Source organism: Chinchilla lanigera, unplaced genomic scaffold, assembly GCF_000276665.1.
Source record: "Chinchilla lanigera isolate Chin_1 unplaced genomic scaffold, ChiLan1.0 scaffold00063, whole genome shotgun sequence".
Classification (NCBI taxonomy): domain Eukaryota; kingdom Metazoa; phylum Chordata; class Mammalia; order Rodentia; family Chinchillidae; genus Chinchilla; species Chinchilla lanigera.
In genome coordinates, this window is record NW_004955464.1 from 4251751 (window position 1) to 4271868 (window position 20118).

The 20118-nt window shown below is 40.1% G+C and overlaps 1 protein-coding gene across 1 annotated transcript; it reads right to left on the bottom strand.

The window, feature by feature from the left end:
* Positions 1 to 9462: 9462 nt before the first annotated feature.
* Positions 9463 to 10045, bottom strand: LOC102022478 (ATP synthase F(0) complex subunit C1, mitochondrial-like). Its single transcript, XM_013521673.1, has 2 exons — positions 10007 to 10045; positions 9463 to 9901 (listed from the first exon to the last, which is right to left on the bottom strand). The coding sequence occupies exons 1-2, from the start codon at positions 10043 to 10045 to the stop codon at positions 9563 to 9565; spliced, it is 378 nt and encodes a 125-aa protein (XP_013377127.1). The 3' UTR covers positions 9463 to 9562.
* Positions 10046 to 20118: the final 10073 nt, after the last annotated feature.

Here is a 20118-nt window from a genome sequence, read left to right on the forward strand (position 1 = left end):
CCAAACCAATCAGGATACTGATCTGGCAATCACCCACGCTTAATCCTAGCATTGCACCACAAACCAATCACACATTTAGATTATCTCTGCAAAAGCCTTACCTACAACAGCATGAGGCTTTGAGAGGACACAAGCCATAACACTGGCCAAGCCTGCTATCTCCTATGATGAGCACCTGGGAGGAAACTGTCCATATTGTTCCAATAGTTGGTTCTGGATAACTCTCAAGTATACCTCAAACTCAAGGCCAAACTGACATCCAAAGTAAGGAATCCTCTTAACTGGAAAGATAGAAACCATATGCTTGGTTTTGATTCTGGTTTTGGTTTGGTTTGGTTTGGTTTTTTGAGACAGGATCTTGCTAGATAGTTTGAGGGGCCTTGAACTTGCAGAAATCCTCCTGTCTCGGCCTCCCAAGTGCCAGGACTATATGTGTGCCACCACACCCAGCCATATTCTCAGTTTTAAAGAAGCAAAAGTTGTGAAAAAGTAGAATGACTCCAAAAGTGCATTGCTGACTACTTGTAAAACATGCAACACAATAGTTAAACATGGTAAAAGTAGATGCTCTCTGTCAGCACTGAAAAGCATTTCTGCCCCTCCTACAAGTAAAACTCAGGCTGAAGATAACAGAGAAAAAGACTCTAAATTCTAGACACCTAAATCATGATATGTCTGGTTCTAAAGGCAAGAGCCCAGTATTGATTTCAGAACACTTATATCTGGCCAGTCAACACCCATCTGTGCCTCAAAGAGTGCAAACAAAAGAAACACTTTTCTCTACTGAAAATGTTGTTTAGTCACAGTGAATCCCAAACAATCCAAAAATTTCAGAAATTTTTTACTTCAGAAATGTCTTATCTTCACGCTGAAGGTAAGACTCTGGAAATAAGAAATGTCTACTGTAATTTCTGAAACTACAGATAGTAAAACAACTTTTTAAACATTTACTTAGCCTTTGCATAAATGGAAACTAGTTTCAAGAGCAAAAAAGAAAAAAAGAGGACTCCCAGAACTGCTTTAGAAAGTGGCAAGGATAATGGAATAAGTGTGTTGGAAATGGGAGAAGGGTATTTTGAGAAGGATTAATACACAGTGTGTCTTCTACTTAATAAAATGTTTTAAAGGTCAGCAGTCACTGTATTTTTTATCATATCTCACACGTATCTGGAGAAGTAATGGGAAAACTATCAAGAGGAAGTTGGATCCATATATTGAACAGCGCTGAGTCAACATGATAATTTGGTGGAAGTGGTTCAGGATAGAAATAACATTTCCTCTCTCCTAAAAGTTTTCTTTGTCAGAGTTGCTAGAGTCAATGGTATTGTTATTCTTCATAGTTGGTTATAACCCATATTCTTGTGCTTCCTTCTATAATGCTAACAAGTACTTTTTTTGTCTCTTATGCATAACTATGGCCAGACTATCCCAAACTTTTATTCTCCATTAAAGGAGATGCTGGTGGCCGTAGTTTATAACTCACAAGTTATCCTTTTTTTTTTTTAAATTCCACTTCTGATTAATATGACACCTTGTTGTAGCTGACAAGTAGTCATGTTATGTGTGATTTTATTATTTTTGAGACAAGAGAGCTCTAGTAAGACATAAACTCTATTAAGGCTGGTGGATTGCTTCACACTGTACCTTTGTTGAGTGCTGAAGTAAGCTTAGTCATGGAAAAAGCAATCACTCACACCTCTCCCGAATAATAAAAATAGCACCTGAGCAAATGAGTAGATGGAGGTGGATAAGAAGATGTACAGTCATTTCCAACTCCACCTTTGACAGTTTTTTAATGCTTTAGTCTGGCTTTGGAGAGTCTCTGAAGGCTGTCTCCTACATGGGTCTCCAGCCTTCCTCACTAGATTCTTCACTGAATCCCATAACTTAAACCAGCAGCCCTATTTCTGTACCTTTTCCTGGAACACTCGGCTGAATGAGGACTCAGGAATTCATCACAGCCTTTCTTCCTCCCCTCTTTCATTCATAGAATATTTAGCATGCACCTGTGTTCAAGACACCGGGGGAGAGGATAATCCAGTTCAGAGCTGCTTGGGACACACTGGGCAAGGCCACCAGGTTTACCACTCAACACTGAAGGTACACTTCTAGCCTAACCCCTGCCAGTAACGAAGGTGATCTTGCCTCTTCTGTCCCTACCCTTTTACTATATACATTAAAATGTGAGGAAGAACCCAAGGGATGGAGGGGATTATTACTATGAGGTGGGCAGGGGGTGTTGAGATTCAGCATTAAGCCTGTCTAACCCACCGGAGGTGATGCCATGAGACAGCATAGTCCCAGTTCTTAAGAGTTCAGATCCTAATATAAGGTGACAGCTGATAAACAGAAACAAAAAGGATAAATTCAGATAATGGAAGATGCGTGGAAGAAAATTAACTAAGGAATGACCTAAAGTAAGAGTGAAGAGGAATGATTTAAATAGGGGTTGAGGGGAAGCTTCTCTGAGAGAGGACACTGAAGTGAGCCTGAATGGTGATAGGATGTGTGGATGACAGATGCAAACCAGCAGGATGTGTCTGACATCTCCACGGTGGGACAGAACACAAGGCCTGCAAGGGCAGACTTGTGTGGCCTCAGCTTAAGTAGTAAGACAAAGAGTGAGATGAGCTCAGAGACATGGAAAGGGAGCAGAGGGCATAAGGTAAAGGACTTGGATTTTCTTCTCATTGAAGCCCAAAGTGATTTAAAGTAAGAGATAAGATACAATCTGATTTATAGTTTTAAGCTTTTATTTGTAGAATCATAGGAAGTTTTTAAAAAATGTACAGACTGGTCTTATAAACCCTTCACTTTCCTCCCCAATGCTAGCAGCTTACATAATTATAGTATCTTAATGGCAAGCACAAACACTGAAATGACACCCAGGGTTTGGAGGCAGATTTATTGACACTGACAGGCACTGATCAGGATCATTCCCAGGATATCAGAACCTGATCTCTGGTGGTCTAGGGCTTATATGAGATAAGCAAGCAGGAAATACAGAGCAAAATGGCTTGTCAACTGGGGATTGGTTTATAGAATGTGCATCATAGCGACCAGCTATGATAGTGACCAGCCGTTTCTGAGAGACAGAAGTAACCATAATTGGAACAGGAATTATTACCTGGGCAACTAAGAAACTGAAGTATACTGACTGGATGAAGCATTTTCTGCTACATTTCTCACCTCTTTTAGTTTCCCTGGCAAATCTTTGCTGGGCATATTACATGTGATCTTCTCAGATGCGGCCCAAATAGAATTTAGGCCTGTCTGTTCTGTAACATTACTCTGGCAAGGCAGTGAGGGTAAATGAGAGGGAGGCTGACAGGCTTGGTGAAAAGGAGGTAGCTGCCTCTAACCTGAAGAGGAAGTCTCTTCTCAGAAGCAACATGAGGACTGGCTTATACAGGAATTCATGTTTTGTGAGATGTCCTCTCAGGCTACAAGTTTGTGCCTGGCAGAACGGGTAAGAGGCAAGAGTCCCAGTTACCCCAGCTATAATAACTTTTTGACAGAGGAAATTTTTGAAGGCAGAAAGTTCTGTTCCACTGTCTACCAGGAAAGTCACAGGTTTGCCCCTGGCTTTTGCAATGACTGCGGGCTCTCAGGGGTCCAACTTGATAGAACTGTCTGTCCTATATATTCAGGCCTGACAGGGTGCGACTCATTTGTCAGGGCCAACAGTCCAATTTTTCCTCAGTCAAAAAGTGGAACTCAGAAGGAATTGTTGACGGTCATCACAGGTGGGCATTGCATGACATCATCTGACCAGGATAGACGTGTAAGCAGAAGCTCAGGAGGGAGGGCCTCTGTGATTGAATGCAGGCAATGGCTAGCTGGAACCAGTTCAACTGGCTGGAAATAGACAAGTCCAGAGCAGGGAATGAAGCTGTAGGTGTTGGCAGCAACTGTGGCAGCCAACAAGGATGCCAACATGAAATTCTCAGGAGGAATGGGCCTCTTTTTCCTTTTTTTTCTTTGAAATGCAGGGAGCAGCAGTTTGGTTTCATTTTTAACTCCATAAAAGCCCTTTTCTCTTTTCTCTTTTTTCTTTTTTTTTCTTTCTTTCTTTTTTTTTTTTTTTTTTTTTTTTTTTTTTTTTTTTTTTTTTTTTGGTCTTTTTGAGACAGAGTCTTGTTATGCAGTTCAGGCTGGCCTTGAGCTCACTTTGTAGCCCAGGCTGATCTCGAACTCGCAATGATCCTCCTGCCTCAGCCTCCTAAATGCTGGGATTACAGGCATGAACCACCATGCCCAGCATAAAAGCCCTTTTTTCTGCAGTCAGGGACTGTGGCTTTAACTAATTAGTTTCCATTCTATCTCCCTAAGATGTATGCTGTATACCATTGAACAATGGCATAACAGACAATAGGTGGGTGGCTCTCAGAGAGAGACCATTCAGATGCCCACCTGACCTTGCCCCTCTTGAGGACTTAGCCATGACTTAGCTAAGGAGGATGCAGAGGCCTCCATTATGACATATGTTGAAAACCACAGAACCAGAGGTGAGGACCCAATAAACCACCATTACCAGTGCTTCCCAGTCTTGGTGCACAGACGGAGCAGCCTATTGCTTATGCTGTCCATTCCACTCACTCACACATTCATTGAGCAGGCTCTCAGAGGCTACACATTCCAACCCCCTTCCCTTGAGGGTGGCCTTAACTAATAAGAAGTGATCAAGCTCTTCTTCTGGTCAAACTGAGCAGGACTGACAGAATAACTAACTGGGGTGCCCCCGGGGGTGTTACTGGAATCAGGCAGGCAGGCAGGCAGGCAGACAAACAGACACATAGACAGATTTTGTATCCTCCCTTTGGGGTCCAATATGAGCCACTCAAGCGGGGAGCCAGGAATCCTTCTCCACACCTCCAAAGGGACTTGAGAAATCTCAAGGGCACACCTTCCCATTGTGGCCTGGAGAGGTTCTTTCTCCATCAACGAGGGCCACAACCAATGACCAAAAAGGTCAGCATGGTCAGTCTTCCCGGCTGACACCCCAGATACAATTGCAAGCAGAAACACCAAAATAACACCCAGAATTTGGAGGATGATTTATTTACACTGAAGGGCACTGATTGGAATCATTCCCAGAATATCAGGCTCTGATCTCTGGTAGTCTAAGGCTTATATGAAATAAGCAAGCAGGAAGTACAGAGGCAGAATGGCTTGTCAGTGGGTGTTGGTTTGTATAATGTGCCTCATAGTGACCAGCTATGCATCAGAGTGACCAGACATTTCTAAGAGACAGAAGCAACTGGAACTGGAACAGGAACTATTACCTGGGCAATTAAGAAACTGAAGTATACTGGCTGGCGGGAGCATTTTCTGCTACAGTATAACATCAGTAACGTGGAATTGACATCACTGTGATCTACAGAGTTATTCAGACCTCACCAGTCATGTATAAGCTCATTTGCAATGTGTCGGGGGGGAGGGTGTAGTTTCTAGCAATTGTGTAATATGTGTACCTTCCCATAATCACCACCACAGGGTTCCATCACTCCAAGTCTCCACCACGGTCACCTTGACCCTCTCCCCCAAAATCTCAACCCCTAGATACCACCAATCTGTTTCCCATCTCATAAACACAACATCACAAAACACTGAACAAATGAAATTATAAGTATTTGCCTTTTGAAACTGCTTTTTCTTCACTCAGCAAAATTTCCCTGTGATCCATTGAACTTGTTGCTTGTATCAATAATTCATTCCTTTTGATTGCTGAGTAGTATCTCATGATAAGGATGTGCCACTGTTTATTCACTCATTGAAGGTTGTTTCTAATTTGGAGCTCTTATAAATAATGTGAGCATTTCTGTGCAGATTTTTATACAAACATACATTTCCATTTCTCTAAAAGAAACATCCAAGAGTATAATTTCTGCATTGTACGGTGAGTGCATTTTTAGTTTGAAAAGAAACTGCTATTTTCCAGAGTGGCTGTACCATTTTACATTCCCACCAGCAATGTGTTATTAGTGATTTGCTTTTCTGCATCCTCACCATTATTTGGTGTTAGCACCGTTTTCCATTCTAGCTATTTTGATTGGTATATAGTGACAGCTGATTTGTGGAAAAGAGGGTTGTGTGTGGTTCTATGGACTTCATATGCATTACCCTAATGATTAGTAACGTTGAACTTCTCGTGTACTTATTTGCCATTTGCATGTACTTTTCCTTTGGTAGTTTGGATTTTGTTATTGTTGTGTTGTTGTTGTTGTTGAGCTATTTGGAAGAGGTTGTTTGGCTGTTGGGGTTTTTTGTTTGGTTTTTATGTTTTTGTTTTCTGAGACAAGATCTTGTTGTGAAGCCCAGACTGCCCTTGAACTTGCAATCCTTCTGCTTTGTTCTCTTGAATGCTGGGGTTACAGGCATGTGCTACCACATCTGGCATGCATGTCTTTTTTTTTTTTTTTGGTAAAATATCTCCACATGTCTTTTGCCTATTTTCTAATTAGATTGTTTATATTTACTGTTGAATTTTAAGGGATATTTCTGTATTCTAGATACAAGCCATTTCTCAGATATCCATCTGGTTTACTCCCAGTCTATAGGTTTTTGCCTTCATTATATGGTCTCTCACAGAGTAAATTTTTTTAATTTTGATGAGGTCCAATTTATCATAATTTTTTTTCTTTTTGTAAAGCGGTTTTGGTATCAAATCTAACACATTTTCATTTTGTCAGCGGCCCCTAAGATTTTCTGTTTTTCCTAGAAATGTTGCTTTATGTTTTCATTTAAATATTGGCTCTACTTTGAGTTAACTTTGTAAAGCTTAGGCCAAGGGTTTTGTTGTGGTATTCTCTTGTGGGTGTCTAATTGCACTAGCATGGCTTATTGAGAAGACTGGCCTTCCTCCACTGAACTGCTTTTGTACCTTTGTCAAAAATCATTTGAGCATAGCTGCATGGGTCTGATTCTGGGTTCTTTATTCTAGTGCACTGACCCATGAGTCTATCTGTCTGCCAGCACCGCACTGCCCTGATTATTATAGCTACATAGTAAACTTGCTATTAAATGGGGTGATTCCTCTCATGTTATTCCTCCTTTTCAAACTTGTTTGGCATATACATTTAGAATAAACATCTCTAACCTAGGCAACAATCTCGGTGGGATTTTGATAGGAATTGCATTAAATGTCTAGATATATTTGAAAAGAATTGATATCTTTACTACTTTGAGTTTTTCAATAAAGAAACACAGTACACCTCTCATTTGTTTAGATTTTCATTTCTTTTGTTAAGGAAAAAAGATAAAATTTCATAACAAGATGATAGGATAATAATAATAGTTAATACATTGCTTATTATTACCTTTAAAGTAGTTACTCAGAGTACAAGATATGAGCATAAAAAATTTGCTAATCAATATTAGTACAAAGCTTCCTTTTCTATGAACTAAGAGACACTAATAGTATAACTAACTTGCATTTTTCTCTCTTTTCCCTTACTTCCTTTCCCCTTTCCCCCTTCCTAGCTCCTTTTACTTTTTAACAATTTCTTCCCATTTCACAGTATCTATTGTACATGTTAGACATTATTTACTCTTTCAGTTTCTCACACCAGGGACACAATAAGATGTTTACACATGTGAGTCTGATTTATTTCACTAATCAGTATAGTTTCAAGTTGCATCCAATTACCTACAAAAGTCTCAAGTTTATCCTTTCTTATGGCTAAGTAGTACTCCATTGTATAAAAACACCTAATCATTTTTATCTGTTCCTTGGTTCATGGGCATTTGGGTTGTTTCCAAGATTTAGCTCTTACAAATTGTGCTGCTCTAAACATGGTGCACATATATTGCTGTGGTATGATGTTTTTAATTCTTCTGGAAAGACACCCAGAAAGGGAATAGCTGGATCAAATGACACTTCTAATCCTAGCTTTTTGAAGAATCTCCATACTGATTTCCACAGTGGGTGCACCAGTCTGCACTCCCACCAACAGTGGAGAAGTATTTCTTGTTCACCACAGCCCCTCCAGCACTTGTTATTGGTTGGTTGCTTGATGGTAGTCATTCTTTCTGTAGTGAGATGGAATCTCAGTGTTGTTTTAATTTGCATTTCTTGAATGACCAATGATGTTAAACATTTTTTCATATATTTATTTGCCATTTCTATTTCTTCACCTGAGAAGTATGTATTCATCTCAGCTGCCCATTTTTGGATTGGGTCTTTGAATTTGGGGGGTCTGATTTTTTTAATTCTTTTGATGTTCTACATAGAAGCCCTTTGTCTGGGGGACAATTGGCTAAAATTTTTTCCCAATCCCTGGGTTTTCTTTTCACTCTGTTGGTTTCTTTTGATGTACAAAAGCTTTTTAATAAGATAAGGTCTCAATTGTTGATATCTTGAAGTGTCTCCCATACAATTTGAGTTTTGTTCATGAACTCTCTGCCTACACCTACGTCTTCAAGATTTCTACCTACTTTCTCCTCCAGTAGATTGAGTGTTTCTGCTTTAATATTTAGATCTTTGATCCACTTTGACTGTAGTGCATAGTGATAGATATGGATCAGCATTTAGAGGACCAGTTTTTCCAGCACCATAAAAAAGCTATCTTTCTTCCAGGGAACGTTTGGCCCCCTTGTCAAAGATAAGATGGCTGAATGTGTTTGTAGTTCTTTCTGCATCTTCTAATTGTTCCACTGATCCTCAGGTGTGGGTTTTTTTTTTTTGGCAGTGCCATGCTAATTTTATCACAGTATCTTTCAAGTGAGTATAATTTCAAGTGAGGAATTGTAGTGCCTCCTTTGTATAGTATAATTTCAAGTGAGGAATTGTAATGCCTCCTGCCTTGCCCTTGTTGCCCAGAATTGTTTTTGCTATTCTAGGTTGCTAGAATTCTAGGTTTGCTATTCTATTCTTGTTCCAAATGAATTTTAGGAATGTTTTCTCTACTTCTGTGAGGTATGTTAATGGTATTTTGATCAGAATTGTATTAAATCTGTATAACAATTTTGACAGTATGGCCATTTTCACTATGTTGGTTCTTCTTATCCATGAGCAAGGGATATCCTTCCGTTTTCTGATAAGCTCTTTGATCTCCTTTTTCAGTGTTCTATAATTTGTACTGTACTTTTAAATGTATAGATTTGTCACTTTCAATGTATAGACCTTTTACTTCTTTTGTTAGATGGCTTCCTAAGTGCTTCATTTTTAGGTGATGCTATTGTGAAAGGTGTGGTTTCCCTAATTTCTCTATCAGTGTTTGTTGTTCGTGTACAGGAATACTACTGATTTTTGAGTGTTGACTTTGTATCCAGCTATGTTACTGAATTTGATTATTAAATCTAGAAGTCTTTTGGGGGAGTTTTTGGGGTCTTCTATGTAAAGTGTCATGTCATCTGTGAATAATGATAATTTTACTTCTTCCTTTCCTATCCTTATTCTTTTTATTTCTCTTTGGTTTTTTTTGTTTTGTTTTGTTTTTTGTTTTTTGTTTTTTGTTTTTTTTTTAGAAAAGTGTTGTTTAATGGTACAGCTTGGGGCCCAGCAACAAGCATAGCGGACCACCCTGAGGCACTCACATGGTGAAAATGAGGAAAGTGACCATCAAACAGAAGAGCCCCATGGCTCAGACAGAGTGAAGCCCAGGATGGCATAGGAGAAGAGCTGCTGCTTCAGAGATGGGTTCCTGGCATAATCAATAATCCAGCTGCCAAACACCATTCTAATGCCAGCCCTGGATCCAGCCACACCAACTGTGGTGGCCCCAGTGCAAATAAAGTTGGCTGCTGTGTCAGTGTCCCTGGAGACCACACTGGTCTGGAAGTCCCTCCTGGCCACCTGGAGCTGGGAGTTGCTGCTGGAGTGCAGTTTAGATGGGTCTCGAGGCCTACTCAGGAAGGAGGCAGAGGTGGGCCTGCTTAGACCCTGGGTACAACAGTGGATCTGTATCCTGTCCTAGAGCCTCCCCAAAGGGCTAAACTCCTCTTGGTCTACTCATTAGACACCGAGGGCTCCCATATGACACACACCACCTGGGATGCTGCTTACCAGCACCAGAGACAGGAGCAGTGCCCCAGTGATCTGCATGTTTCAGTTTGCACTCCCTCCACCCTGCAGCCCCTGATCGGCTGCAGTGCTCACCCAGCCCAAGATGACACTTATTTCTCTTTCTTGTCTAGTTGCTCTGACTAAAGTTTCCAGAACTATATTGAATAGGGGTGATGATAGTGGACATCCTTGTCTTGTACCTGATTTTACAGTGAAGGCTTTCAGGTTTTGTACATTTAGAATGATATTGGCTGTGGGTTTGTCATAGATGGCTTTTATCATATTGAGGTAAAGACTATCGATTCCAATTTTATGAAGGGTTTTTATCATGAAAGAGTTTTGGATATTGTCAAAAGCTTTTTCTGCATGTATTAACATTATCATACGATTTTTGTCTTTGGCTCTGTTCATATGGTGCATTACATTTATTGATTTGTGTATAATGAATCATCCATGCATTTTTGGGATCAATCCCACTCGGTCATAGTGCATTATCTTCTTGATGATTTGCTGCATTGTTTGCCACAATCTTATTGAGGATTTTTGTATCTATGTTCATTAGGGAGATCGGCCTGTAGTTCTCTTTTTCAGTTGTGTCTTTTTCTGGTTTTGGTTTCAGGGTAATACTTGCCTCCAGGATTGAGTTAGGGAGTACTGCTTCCCTTTCAAAATCATTAAAGAGTTTGAGGAGTATTGATATTAAATCTTCTCTAAAATCTCTTGTAGAGTTCAGCAGTAAATCCATCAGGACCTGGGCTTTGGTTTGTTGGTAAGTTTTTAACTACATTTTCAATTTCATTAACTGATATAGGGTTATTCAGAATTTTTATATCTTCTTGGTTCAGCTTTGGTAATTAGTACATATCAAGGATGCTGTCCTTTTCTTTTGTGTTTTCTATCCTATGAAAGTAAAGATTTCTGAAGTAGGTACCGCTGATCTTCTGACTTTCCACAGAATCTGAGATGATTTCACCCTTTTCATTCCTCAATGCATGAATCTGAGTCTTTTTTTTCCTTTTTTGGATGGCATTAGCTAAGTGTTTATCAATTTTATTTATTCTTTCAAAGAACCATTTCTTTGATTCATTAATTCTCTGTATTGATTTCTTAGTCTCAGTTGTGTTAATTTCTGCTCTGATCATTATAAATTCCTCCTTTGTATGGGCTTTGGGCTTGACTTCTCTTTTTCTCCTCCTTCCTCCTCCTCCTCCTCCTCTTCTTCTTCTTCTTCTTCTTCTTCTCCTCCTCCTCCTCCTCCTCCTCCTCCTCCTCCTTCTTCTTCTTCTTCTTCTTTGACTTTTTGAGACAAGGTCTTGCTATGCAGTTCAGGCTGGCATTGAGCTCACTTTGTAGCCCAGGTTGGCCTTAAATTTACAACGATCCTCCTGCCTCAGCCTCCTGAGTGCACCACCATGACTGGTTCAATTTATTCTTCTTTTTCAGATACTGGAAGTACAACATTAGGTCGTTTCTTTGTACTTATTCTGTTTTCCTGATGTTTGTATTCACTGCTATAAATTTCCCTCTTAGGATTGCTTTAATTGTGTCCCACAGGTTCTGGTATGTTGTATCTGAATTTTTGTTTAATTGTAGGTATTGTTTAATTTCTTCTTTAATTTCATCCATGACCCACTGGTTGTTTGGGAAGGTGTTATTTGATTTCCATGTATTTATGGAGTTTTTTCAGTTTCTTTTATTAATTTGCAATTTCATTGCACTATGGTCACATAATATGCATGGGATAATTTCAGTTGTTTTGCATTTACTTAAGCATGTTCTATGTGCTAGTATATGGTGTATTTTCAAGAATGTCCCATGCACAACAGAGAAGAATGTGTATGCTGATGTCACTGGGTGGAACACTCTATAAACACCTACTAAGTCCATTTATTCACAGGTTTGGTTCAATTTTGGTACTTCTTTGCTGATTTTTTGTCTAGATGATCTATCTCCTGTGACAATGGGATATTAAAGTCCCACATTAAAATTGTGTTATTGATTTTCTAAATTTTTATGTCTATTAATATTTGTCTTATATAGTTAGGTGATCCTGTATTTGGTGCATACACATTAATGATTGTTGTCTCTTCCTCTTGAAATTTTCCCTTAACAAGTATGTAGTGACCTTCTTTATCTCTTTTGATCATTCTTGGTTTGAAGTTCACATTGTCTGCAAACAGATTAGCTACCTCTGCTTTTTCCTGGGTTCCTGTTGCATGGAGTATTGTTTTCCATCATTGGGCTTTCAGTCCATGAATTTATTTTTGAGTTAAATGTGTTTCTTTTATACAGCATATTGTTGTTTTTTGTTTCTTGGTCCATTCTCATTCTTTCTTTTCATTGGCGAATTGAGGCCATTTACATTCATGGTTATAACTGCTATTTATTGGCTTATCTTTGTGATGCTATTTTCCTGCTGTTGGTTTCCTGATTTTTCCCTCTGTTTAATTGCTTGCCCTGCCTGGTGGTTTCTTTCTGTTGTTGTTCTTGGAATTGTGGCCATTTTTATCTCTATCTAGAATATCTTTCAGTACTCTTTGTAGAGATTGTTCAGTGGTCATGAATTTCTTCAGTTGTTGTTTGTCATAGAAGTATCTTATTTCTCCATTAATTTTGAAAGATAGTTTTGCAGGGTACATCAATCTCGATTGGAAATTGTTTTCTTTCAGGACATAATATAGTTCACTCCAAGCTCTTCTTTTCTTAAGGGTTTGTATTAACAAGTCTCCCATGATTTTGATGGGCTTTCCTTATAGGTAATCTGTTTCTTTTTCTCTTTATTTATTTATTTATTTATTTTTTGTACTGGGAATCAAACTCAGGACTTTGTGCTTGCCAGGCAGGTGCTTGTGCCACTGAGCTATAACCCTGGCCTGTGTTTCTTTTCTCTGACAGTTTTTAATAGTCTATTTTTGTGCTGAATTTCTGGGATCTTGATTATTATATGTCTGGGAATAGATTTATTTTGGTTATGGCTAATTGGAGTTCTATATGCCTCACTTAATGTATATCAAATTCTGTTCTCATATTTGGGAAATTTTCTGCTATTATTTCTGCAACTAGTTTTTTTATGCTATCTTTGTTGACATCTGCTTTTTCACTGACACCTATCTGATGGAGACCACTATGAAGCAGCCCTGAGCAGGACTTAAATTATCCAACTGGCTTTTCATGTTTATTTCCGAATCTGTCCAAAGCCTAGGCTGCTTGTCTGGAAATGGGCAGCAGACTAATATTAAGTGAGCTTTTGTGAGTCACTGATCTCTACTGAGGCCTGTAATGGTGGATGAAGCTGGAAAGCCTCAAAGGATAAGACAAGATCACAGATAAGGACACCTAGATCCAACCTCAACTAGATAAAGACTATATCCTCAGGTATCTCACTGCTGGGTGGATTAATACCTTACTTGAAGAAGTCCTTGAGTGGTTTTGCCCTTCTTGAGTACTCCCCTCTCTTCCTCTGATAACTAAATAAATACAGGCCACCCAGAGAAGGTCTTGGTCTTAGCCCCAAGAGAATCTCAAATTCTTTAAGAGGGCTCTGATCTTCTTGGAGCCCTTCCATTTTCCTCTTTTATTCAGCCTTAACTGTTCACTTATTTGGGAGATTGCAGACTTGATCAGCCTGCAATAAATAAGGGATATTACTAACCTGATACCTATCAGTCTTATATTGTTTTTCTTTGCATCACCTTGCAGCTATTGAATTGTTCTTTCTTTTTTTTTTTCTTTTTTTTTTTACTCTAAAGAGTAAAAGAAGGACAACATAGCAATAGGGGGATTCACTGAATTACAGACAAAGGGGTAGGACATTATCAATGGTTGTTATTTTACCTATTGGTATCTTCAAGATAGTTTCTCAGGAAAACAAATAGACAAATAATAGTGAGTTACAGACAAAAGTGGCAGGAAATTATCAATGGTTCTTATACTATAGCTTGGTTTCTCCAAAGTTGTCTCTAGGGAAAACAAATAGAGCTATACATGAGTAATCAATCAAATAATCATTGACTATTCTTAATGGTTGTTGTTGTAAACACACAGTAACAAACATACATCCATTTACAAAATAGCATAGGAACAATACAAACATTACAGAGTTATGGACAGATTGGTAGGAAATCATCAGTGGCTGCTGCAATATATGTTGGCATCCTCACAGTGGTTTCTCAGGAAAACAAAGATATGCAAGAAAGATCCAACAAGTAGTTACAGCCCAAGGGTTGTGAAGAATAGCAGATTACCTCCTCATCAATGGCTCCCCTCACTGAGGTGTGACGACTGGAAGGAAGGCTAGGACTGAAAAGAAGGACCGAGAGACCAGCACCAGTGTCCAGCAACAGGCTGTCCACTTTTTCCTCTATAGTCATGATTTCATGGGGCTCCTCCTTGAAGACAACAGTCCAGCTAGAGGGAGAAGGCAGAGTATGCCCTGGGCCCCTTCATTCCTGCTGGACCAGCTGGTAGGAGGGGTTTGAGCCCTGGGGCCCCCACTCCAGAGGGCAACTCGACCTCTGTGGCCACCCCGACAGTCAGAGCATGGCCCAGGGGGCCTCCCAGACCAGTCCCTCCAGAGGTAGCCCAGCCTCTGACAGCGGCAGCAGATGAATGGAGTCAACAAGCCCACACACACACACAAGGTCCTGAGAACCAGACCCAGGGTCTGCCTCTCCCAGTGCTGCATTAAAGGCAGCCATTCCCTGTCAGTCTCTTTGCCTTCTCCCCTTCACCTCCCCCTCGCCACAGCCACAAGACACTGAGGAGGCAACTCCCACCACCATCTCAAGTGAGCCATCCGGGGCAAAAACCATTCTCTGTAGCCCCCTTCCACTATCTGGGGCTGACTGAGCAACAAACCCATCCTCAAGAGTAGTTTGTCCCTCTACCGAACTGGGATCCAGGGAAGTATGCTTTATCAATGCCTCTTGTCTAAGAAAGCAGAGGGGTGTTCTTTCCAGCCTCCCAGTGCATTGGGACCCCGCAACCACTTAGTGTCCTCTCCCCAACCATCAACACAGGCAGCAGGAACATGTGGATGAAGTCCTCGGCCCACTAGTCAGTCTCAGCACTATCAGGTGTGAAGTGTCTCAGGCAGGTAAACTACACACATACCTTCTCCATGAAGATGGTTCTACAGACTCTGAATATTGGGCACCCATGTAATCCATGAAGTCTCAGTGCAGACCTCTCTGGAGCTCCACTCACTCCTCCACCGCAGCCTGTACAGTTAGGGGAAAATGGCCTCCAGAGGGTCTCCCCAAGTATTGCTCAAGGTCCTCCCAGTTTCTGGCTCCTGAATGGCTCTCACATCCCCAGTCAGCTCAACCTCTGTGTCGTCAGGTGTCATCTGTACTCTCGTGTTCTCTGAGTCCTTGTTCATCAGCTGCTCCTCTGCTGACTCCAGGCCTTTCTGGCTCTCAAGGGCAGGGTCAAGAGCAACCCACCATGTGGCATGTTTTCCCAGAGGTTTCTCCATGTCTGGATGGCTCACGCACATCTCCGGGCAGGCCTATTGCGTCTGTGCTTCTCTGTGGCACGGTGGTTCTTGACCTGCTGTCAGCATTTCTGGGAGTCTGCATGGCTGAATTGTGCTTTCTTGATCCTTTGTTATTTTTAAGAGATCTTTCCTTCTTGATCATCTCTACAATCCTGTCTTCAAGGTCTGAAAGTCTATCTTCAGTTTTGTTCAAGCAGTTTGCCAGCTTTCAAAGGAAATTCTAATTTCCAAGATATCTGTTTGAATCCATTTCATACATCTATTTCTTTCCTATATTGTTCACAGTTTCCATCCTTTTCTATCATTATCTTTTTATCTATCTATACTCTAGATTTGCTGAGAAATTCCTTTATGAATGCTGACATTTTTTTCTACCTGAGAGATTATTTCTGATCTAATTTCCTCTGTAGCCTCATGAATTTGTTTCTTTACTTTAGTTTCTATTATTTCAGGAATTTCAAGTGTGTATCTTCCATTTTCCTCTATCTTGTTGTCTCCTAGACTTTTTGTAGGTGGACTGGAGGTCTGAGATTGCATCTTGCTTCTGTGTCTTCTCATTTTCTATTTCAAAAGTATTTATTTTGTTTTCTGTGTTGATCCCTGTAAGTTGTTCTAGTAGATAGCTGTATCACTATTATCAGTTCCTCTTGAGGAAAAGTCTGTTTCTCATGGATGTTTTCTGTATGTAGGAAGTTCTTGGCTTGTGTCTATTCCAAGATCCTACCATCTCAGTTAATTAAGAGTGAGATGGTGATATCTGTTTGGCTCAGTCCCCCATTCTTTGGTGCTGGGCCGTGGTGAGGTTATTACCCCAGAGCTTCCCAGTATTATTACAGAAGGGAGAACAACTGATTACAACAGATATGATATCCTAGCTAAAGTAGTATAATTAGCAATATCAACAGCATCAAGCACAGTTTAGAAACTGCAAACTGTAGTAGCTATTAATTTTGTACTTTAAACCATAGGAACAAAATCTACAATTATATAACAGAACTGATCATAAATTGGGAACTTGTATTCAAAGTGTTTCCCCTTGGTAGACTGGTTTTACCTTGTGGTAGTAAGACTTATGAAAGATAGTGGGTAAAACAAAGATAACTGAAAAGAAATTAAAAGCAAGCCTGAAGGACAAAGGATGATCATGTAAACTTTGGGAAATCAGAAAAGAAGGCAGAAGATAAAGAATGAGAGAGTAAGCAAGGTATTATCTGAACTTGGCTTCTGGGTTTAGGGGATGGGATTAGTTTTCTGGTGTTGTCTATAAATCAAGATAGCTGGGGATTTAGCTCAGTGGCAAAGCGCCTGCCTGGCAAGCACAAGGTTGTGAGTTCAATTCCCAGTACCAGAGAAAAACCAAAAAAAAAAAACAAACAAAAAAATATAAAAATCAAGATAAATTGATTATGCCTTTCTAATCTATATATCTTTTTCTTTCTTTTTTCCTAGTACTGGCTAAACTCTTTAGTACTGTGTTGAATAAGAGCAGTAAGTGTGGGCATCCTTACTTCTTTCTGAACTTGAGGGAAGAGCATTTTAGTCTTTCACCATTTAATATAATGTTACCTATAGATGTATTTGGGGGGTTGGTATGTTGCCTTTATTAAGTTGAGTAGTTTCTCCCTTTTCCCACTTTTGTGAGAGCTTTCACAATGGATATTGAATATTGTCAAATGTTTCTTTTCTTTCACATGACAAAGTGAATTTTCTTCTTTAGTCTGTTACTGTGAATAACATTGCATGATTTTTAAATACTGAACCAGCCTGTCACCTCTGAAATAAACCCCCTTGGGTTTATTACTTGGGTTTATTGTACTGGGTCTAATTTCAGTACAGCAAATTAATAAATTAGTTCATTAAAGAAAAAGAAAGAAAGCTCATCAATGTTGTTCACTGTTCTCTTCCACTATAGATATGTCAGTAAAGAAGTGAGATGTCTTTGGGTCCAGGATAGGTTGTGGAGGTAGAATTGAGGTTGCTATTATATTAGGTATGGTTTGGGAAATGGATGGTTGGTGAGGGAGAACAGTGATATCTAGAATGATAAACACCAGAGAGAGCAGAGAGATTCTATTCCCTGACAAGGAAAGGCTACAGACAGAAAAGCTGGATAGGGGATGGCATGCAGAAATAAAGGGTTCTAGGTTAGATATCATAAGTTTGAGGTGATTCTTAGAACTTAGTGGCAATGGTAAGCATGCATCTGAGCATCAAGTCTAGGTTCAAGGGAGGAGGTATTTAAAGCCATGGAATTGGGTGATATCACTAAGGAAAGGGAGCGTGTGGAAAAAAGATGAAAGAGGAGGAGCACAGGCTGACTCAGGAGAAGTGCTATGAAGAGACAGTATGGAGCATGTAGAACAGGCTGCTCCCACTTATTTTTTCTGTGACTAGGCTCCTTGAGAATGGAGACCTTATTTAATATCACTCTGTTACACTTAGAACCTAACCTATAGTAGATATTTAGTGGACATAATAATAGTGACAGTGAAGTAGAACTGAGCTGTTTGATGATAATTCTTAAGTAATAGTACCTGAAGAAAATGCACCTCTCTTTCAATCCATGCAAAAAGAAAGCGACATATAGAATGAATTTCTATTGTCCTGAAACAAAACATAAGGAATCATTTCCTTATGAGTCCTTTTGTTAAAAATCTCTGGCAGAGATCTGCTGCTTGTTTTGAAAAAACTTACCTTCTTTCCACAAATATACATGCATTTTCATCCTGTCTACAAGACACTATTCTCCAGATAGCAACACAGCAGTGTGCTGGTAAAGGTTTTCCAACTGACTCTCAAATAATCAAACAGATATGTAGCATTCACCAATTTCTCTGGTGTGAATACTTTTCTGGCCAATTTAAAGCTATCAGTCTTTTGTACAGTAGTACATTTTAAAAATACAGTAGACATGAATAACCTCAAAGCATGGTTGTTGCAAATTGGTTGAGGGTTCTTTTGCTTAAATCCAGATAGAAACCATGAATAAGCAAAATACAACTCTGCTATCAGCCCTGATGCCATTCGTCAACACCGTTAGTGCTGGATCCCAACAGCTGACACAGTTGGCTGCTGATCCCTGCTGCTGCCAGCCGCCACCATCCACCACATTATGCTACCACAGGGAGATCTATACAGTGTTTGTCTCTGTGAGTGATCATCATTGGCTGCTGGTCTCTGGAGCTCCTCAGGACTAACAGCCCTGAGTATTTATTGCTTTTTCTTCTACAGTGACCACTCTAAATCACAAGCAGATTTACAGGTTCATTAGAGTAAGGCTTTAACAATACGCCAGAGGGAGTCTACCAAGAAGTGGGAGGAGAGTGCTGCTTCTATAGCAGCTGCAGGCCTGTGATTGGTCCATGTGGAAGTGGGAAATTATTGGATCTGTTTGATAGATAGCTGTCACGTCTCTGGGGAAAATGGCGGGACAAAACTGGGGAACTTCAGGAGGGCTAACTGTTCAACACAGTTCATTGGGGATTGGGGATGTTTGGAATGTTAACAATGGGCTCCATCTCTTCCCTACTGATCTTAGCTACATTAGGGTGCTCTTCCTTCTTCAGAGAGGCTGTGGCAGTCTGAATTGCCAAGTAGGGCAGAAGAAGCACGATGGCTGACAGCTGAGCTGCCCTCCTGTTAGAGTGGCTTTGAGAGGGTGACCACTAAATGATCAGAAAGGACAACAAAACAAGTTGTTGTGTGAGGGGAATAGTAAGGGAGCCTATGGGGAAGAAAGGGGGAGGGGTGTGACAGCAGTTGGATAAGCCACACCCCCTCTAGCCAGAACAAGGAAAAGGGGAAGAGTTAGGTGCTCCTCTTCTGTCACATGGCTAGAGTTAAAAAGTGGTAAAATATTAGGAAGTGATGATTTTCAGAATGCATTGTATTTTGAATGTATGTACTTTAAGTATAAACTCATATAATTCAATTTTTATACTGGCTGTGTTTATAAGCTGGCTTACAAAATTCCTACAAGTTTTACAATTGGCCCCATGAAATGGTGAACACCCCCTTACTTACCTCATTGACTGTGAAAAGTCCCAGATGGGAGCCAACTGTGACAAACCAGGCCTTTAGTCAGACAACCCAGAGAAAGTAAAGTTGATTCTTGCTGAATGACCCCAACTCCTACCTCCAGCTTTGCAAAACAACCATGGTTCATGCTAAAACCTTCCATATCACAAATATTACAAGTTAGCCAACCAACACCTCTTCTTGACACCCCTTTCTCCTTTCTCTGCCTATCATAAGGCTGGAAAAGCTAAACGTTCATTTTCTCAAGGTTCATGTGGTTGAGTCACCAGTGAAACCTAAGAAGCATTGGGGGAGAGTGGTCTGGAAAAGCTTTTACGTTCCTGAGTAAAAATATGGATCTCTTGCTCTTCTTCCCTGTCTCAGACATGACTAGCATGCCTAGAGCTCAATAGCTATTTTGAAATCATGAGGCAACAGATTTGAGGAAAAAGCAGAGGACCGAAAAAGGGCTCCTAGTCATGAGTTCAGTGGGTCCCATACTAACACTGACTGAGCAGTTTCCAACATGAGACTTGCTGCTATGTGAAGGGAAAATTTCTTGGTTTTTTTCAAGTTCTTATATTGACTGTTCTGTTAT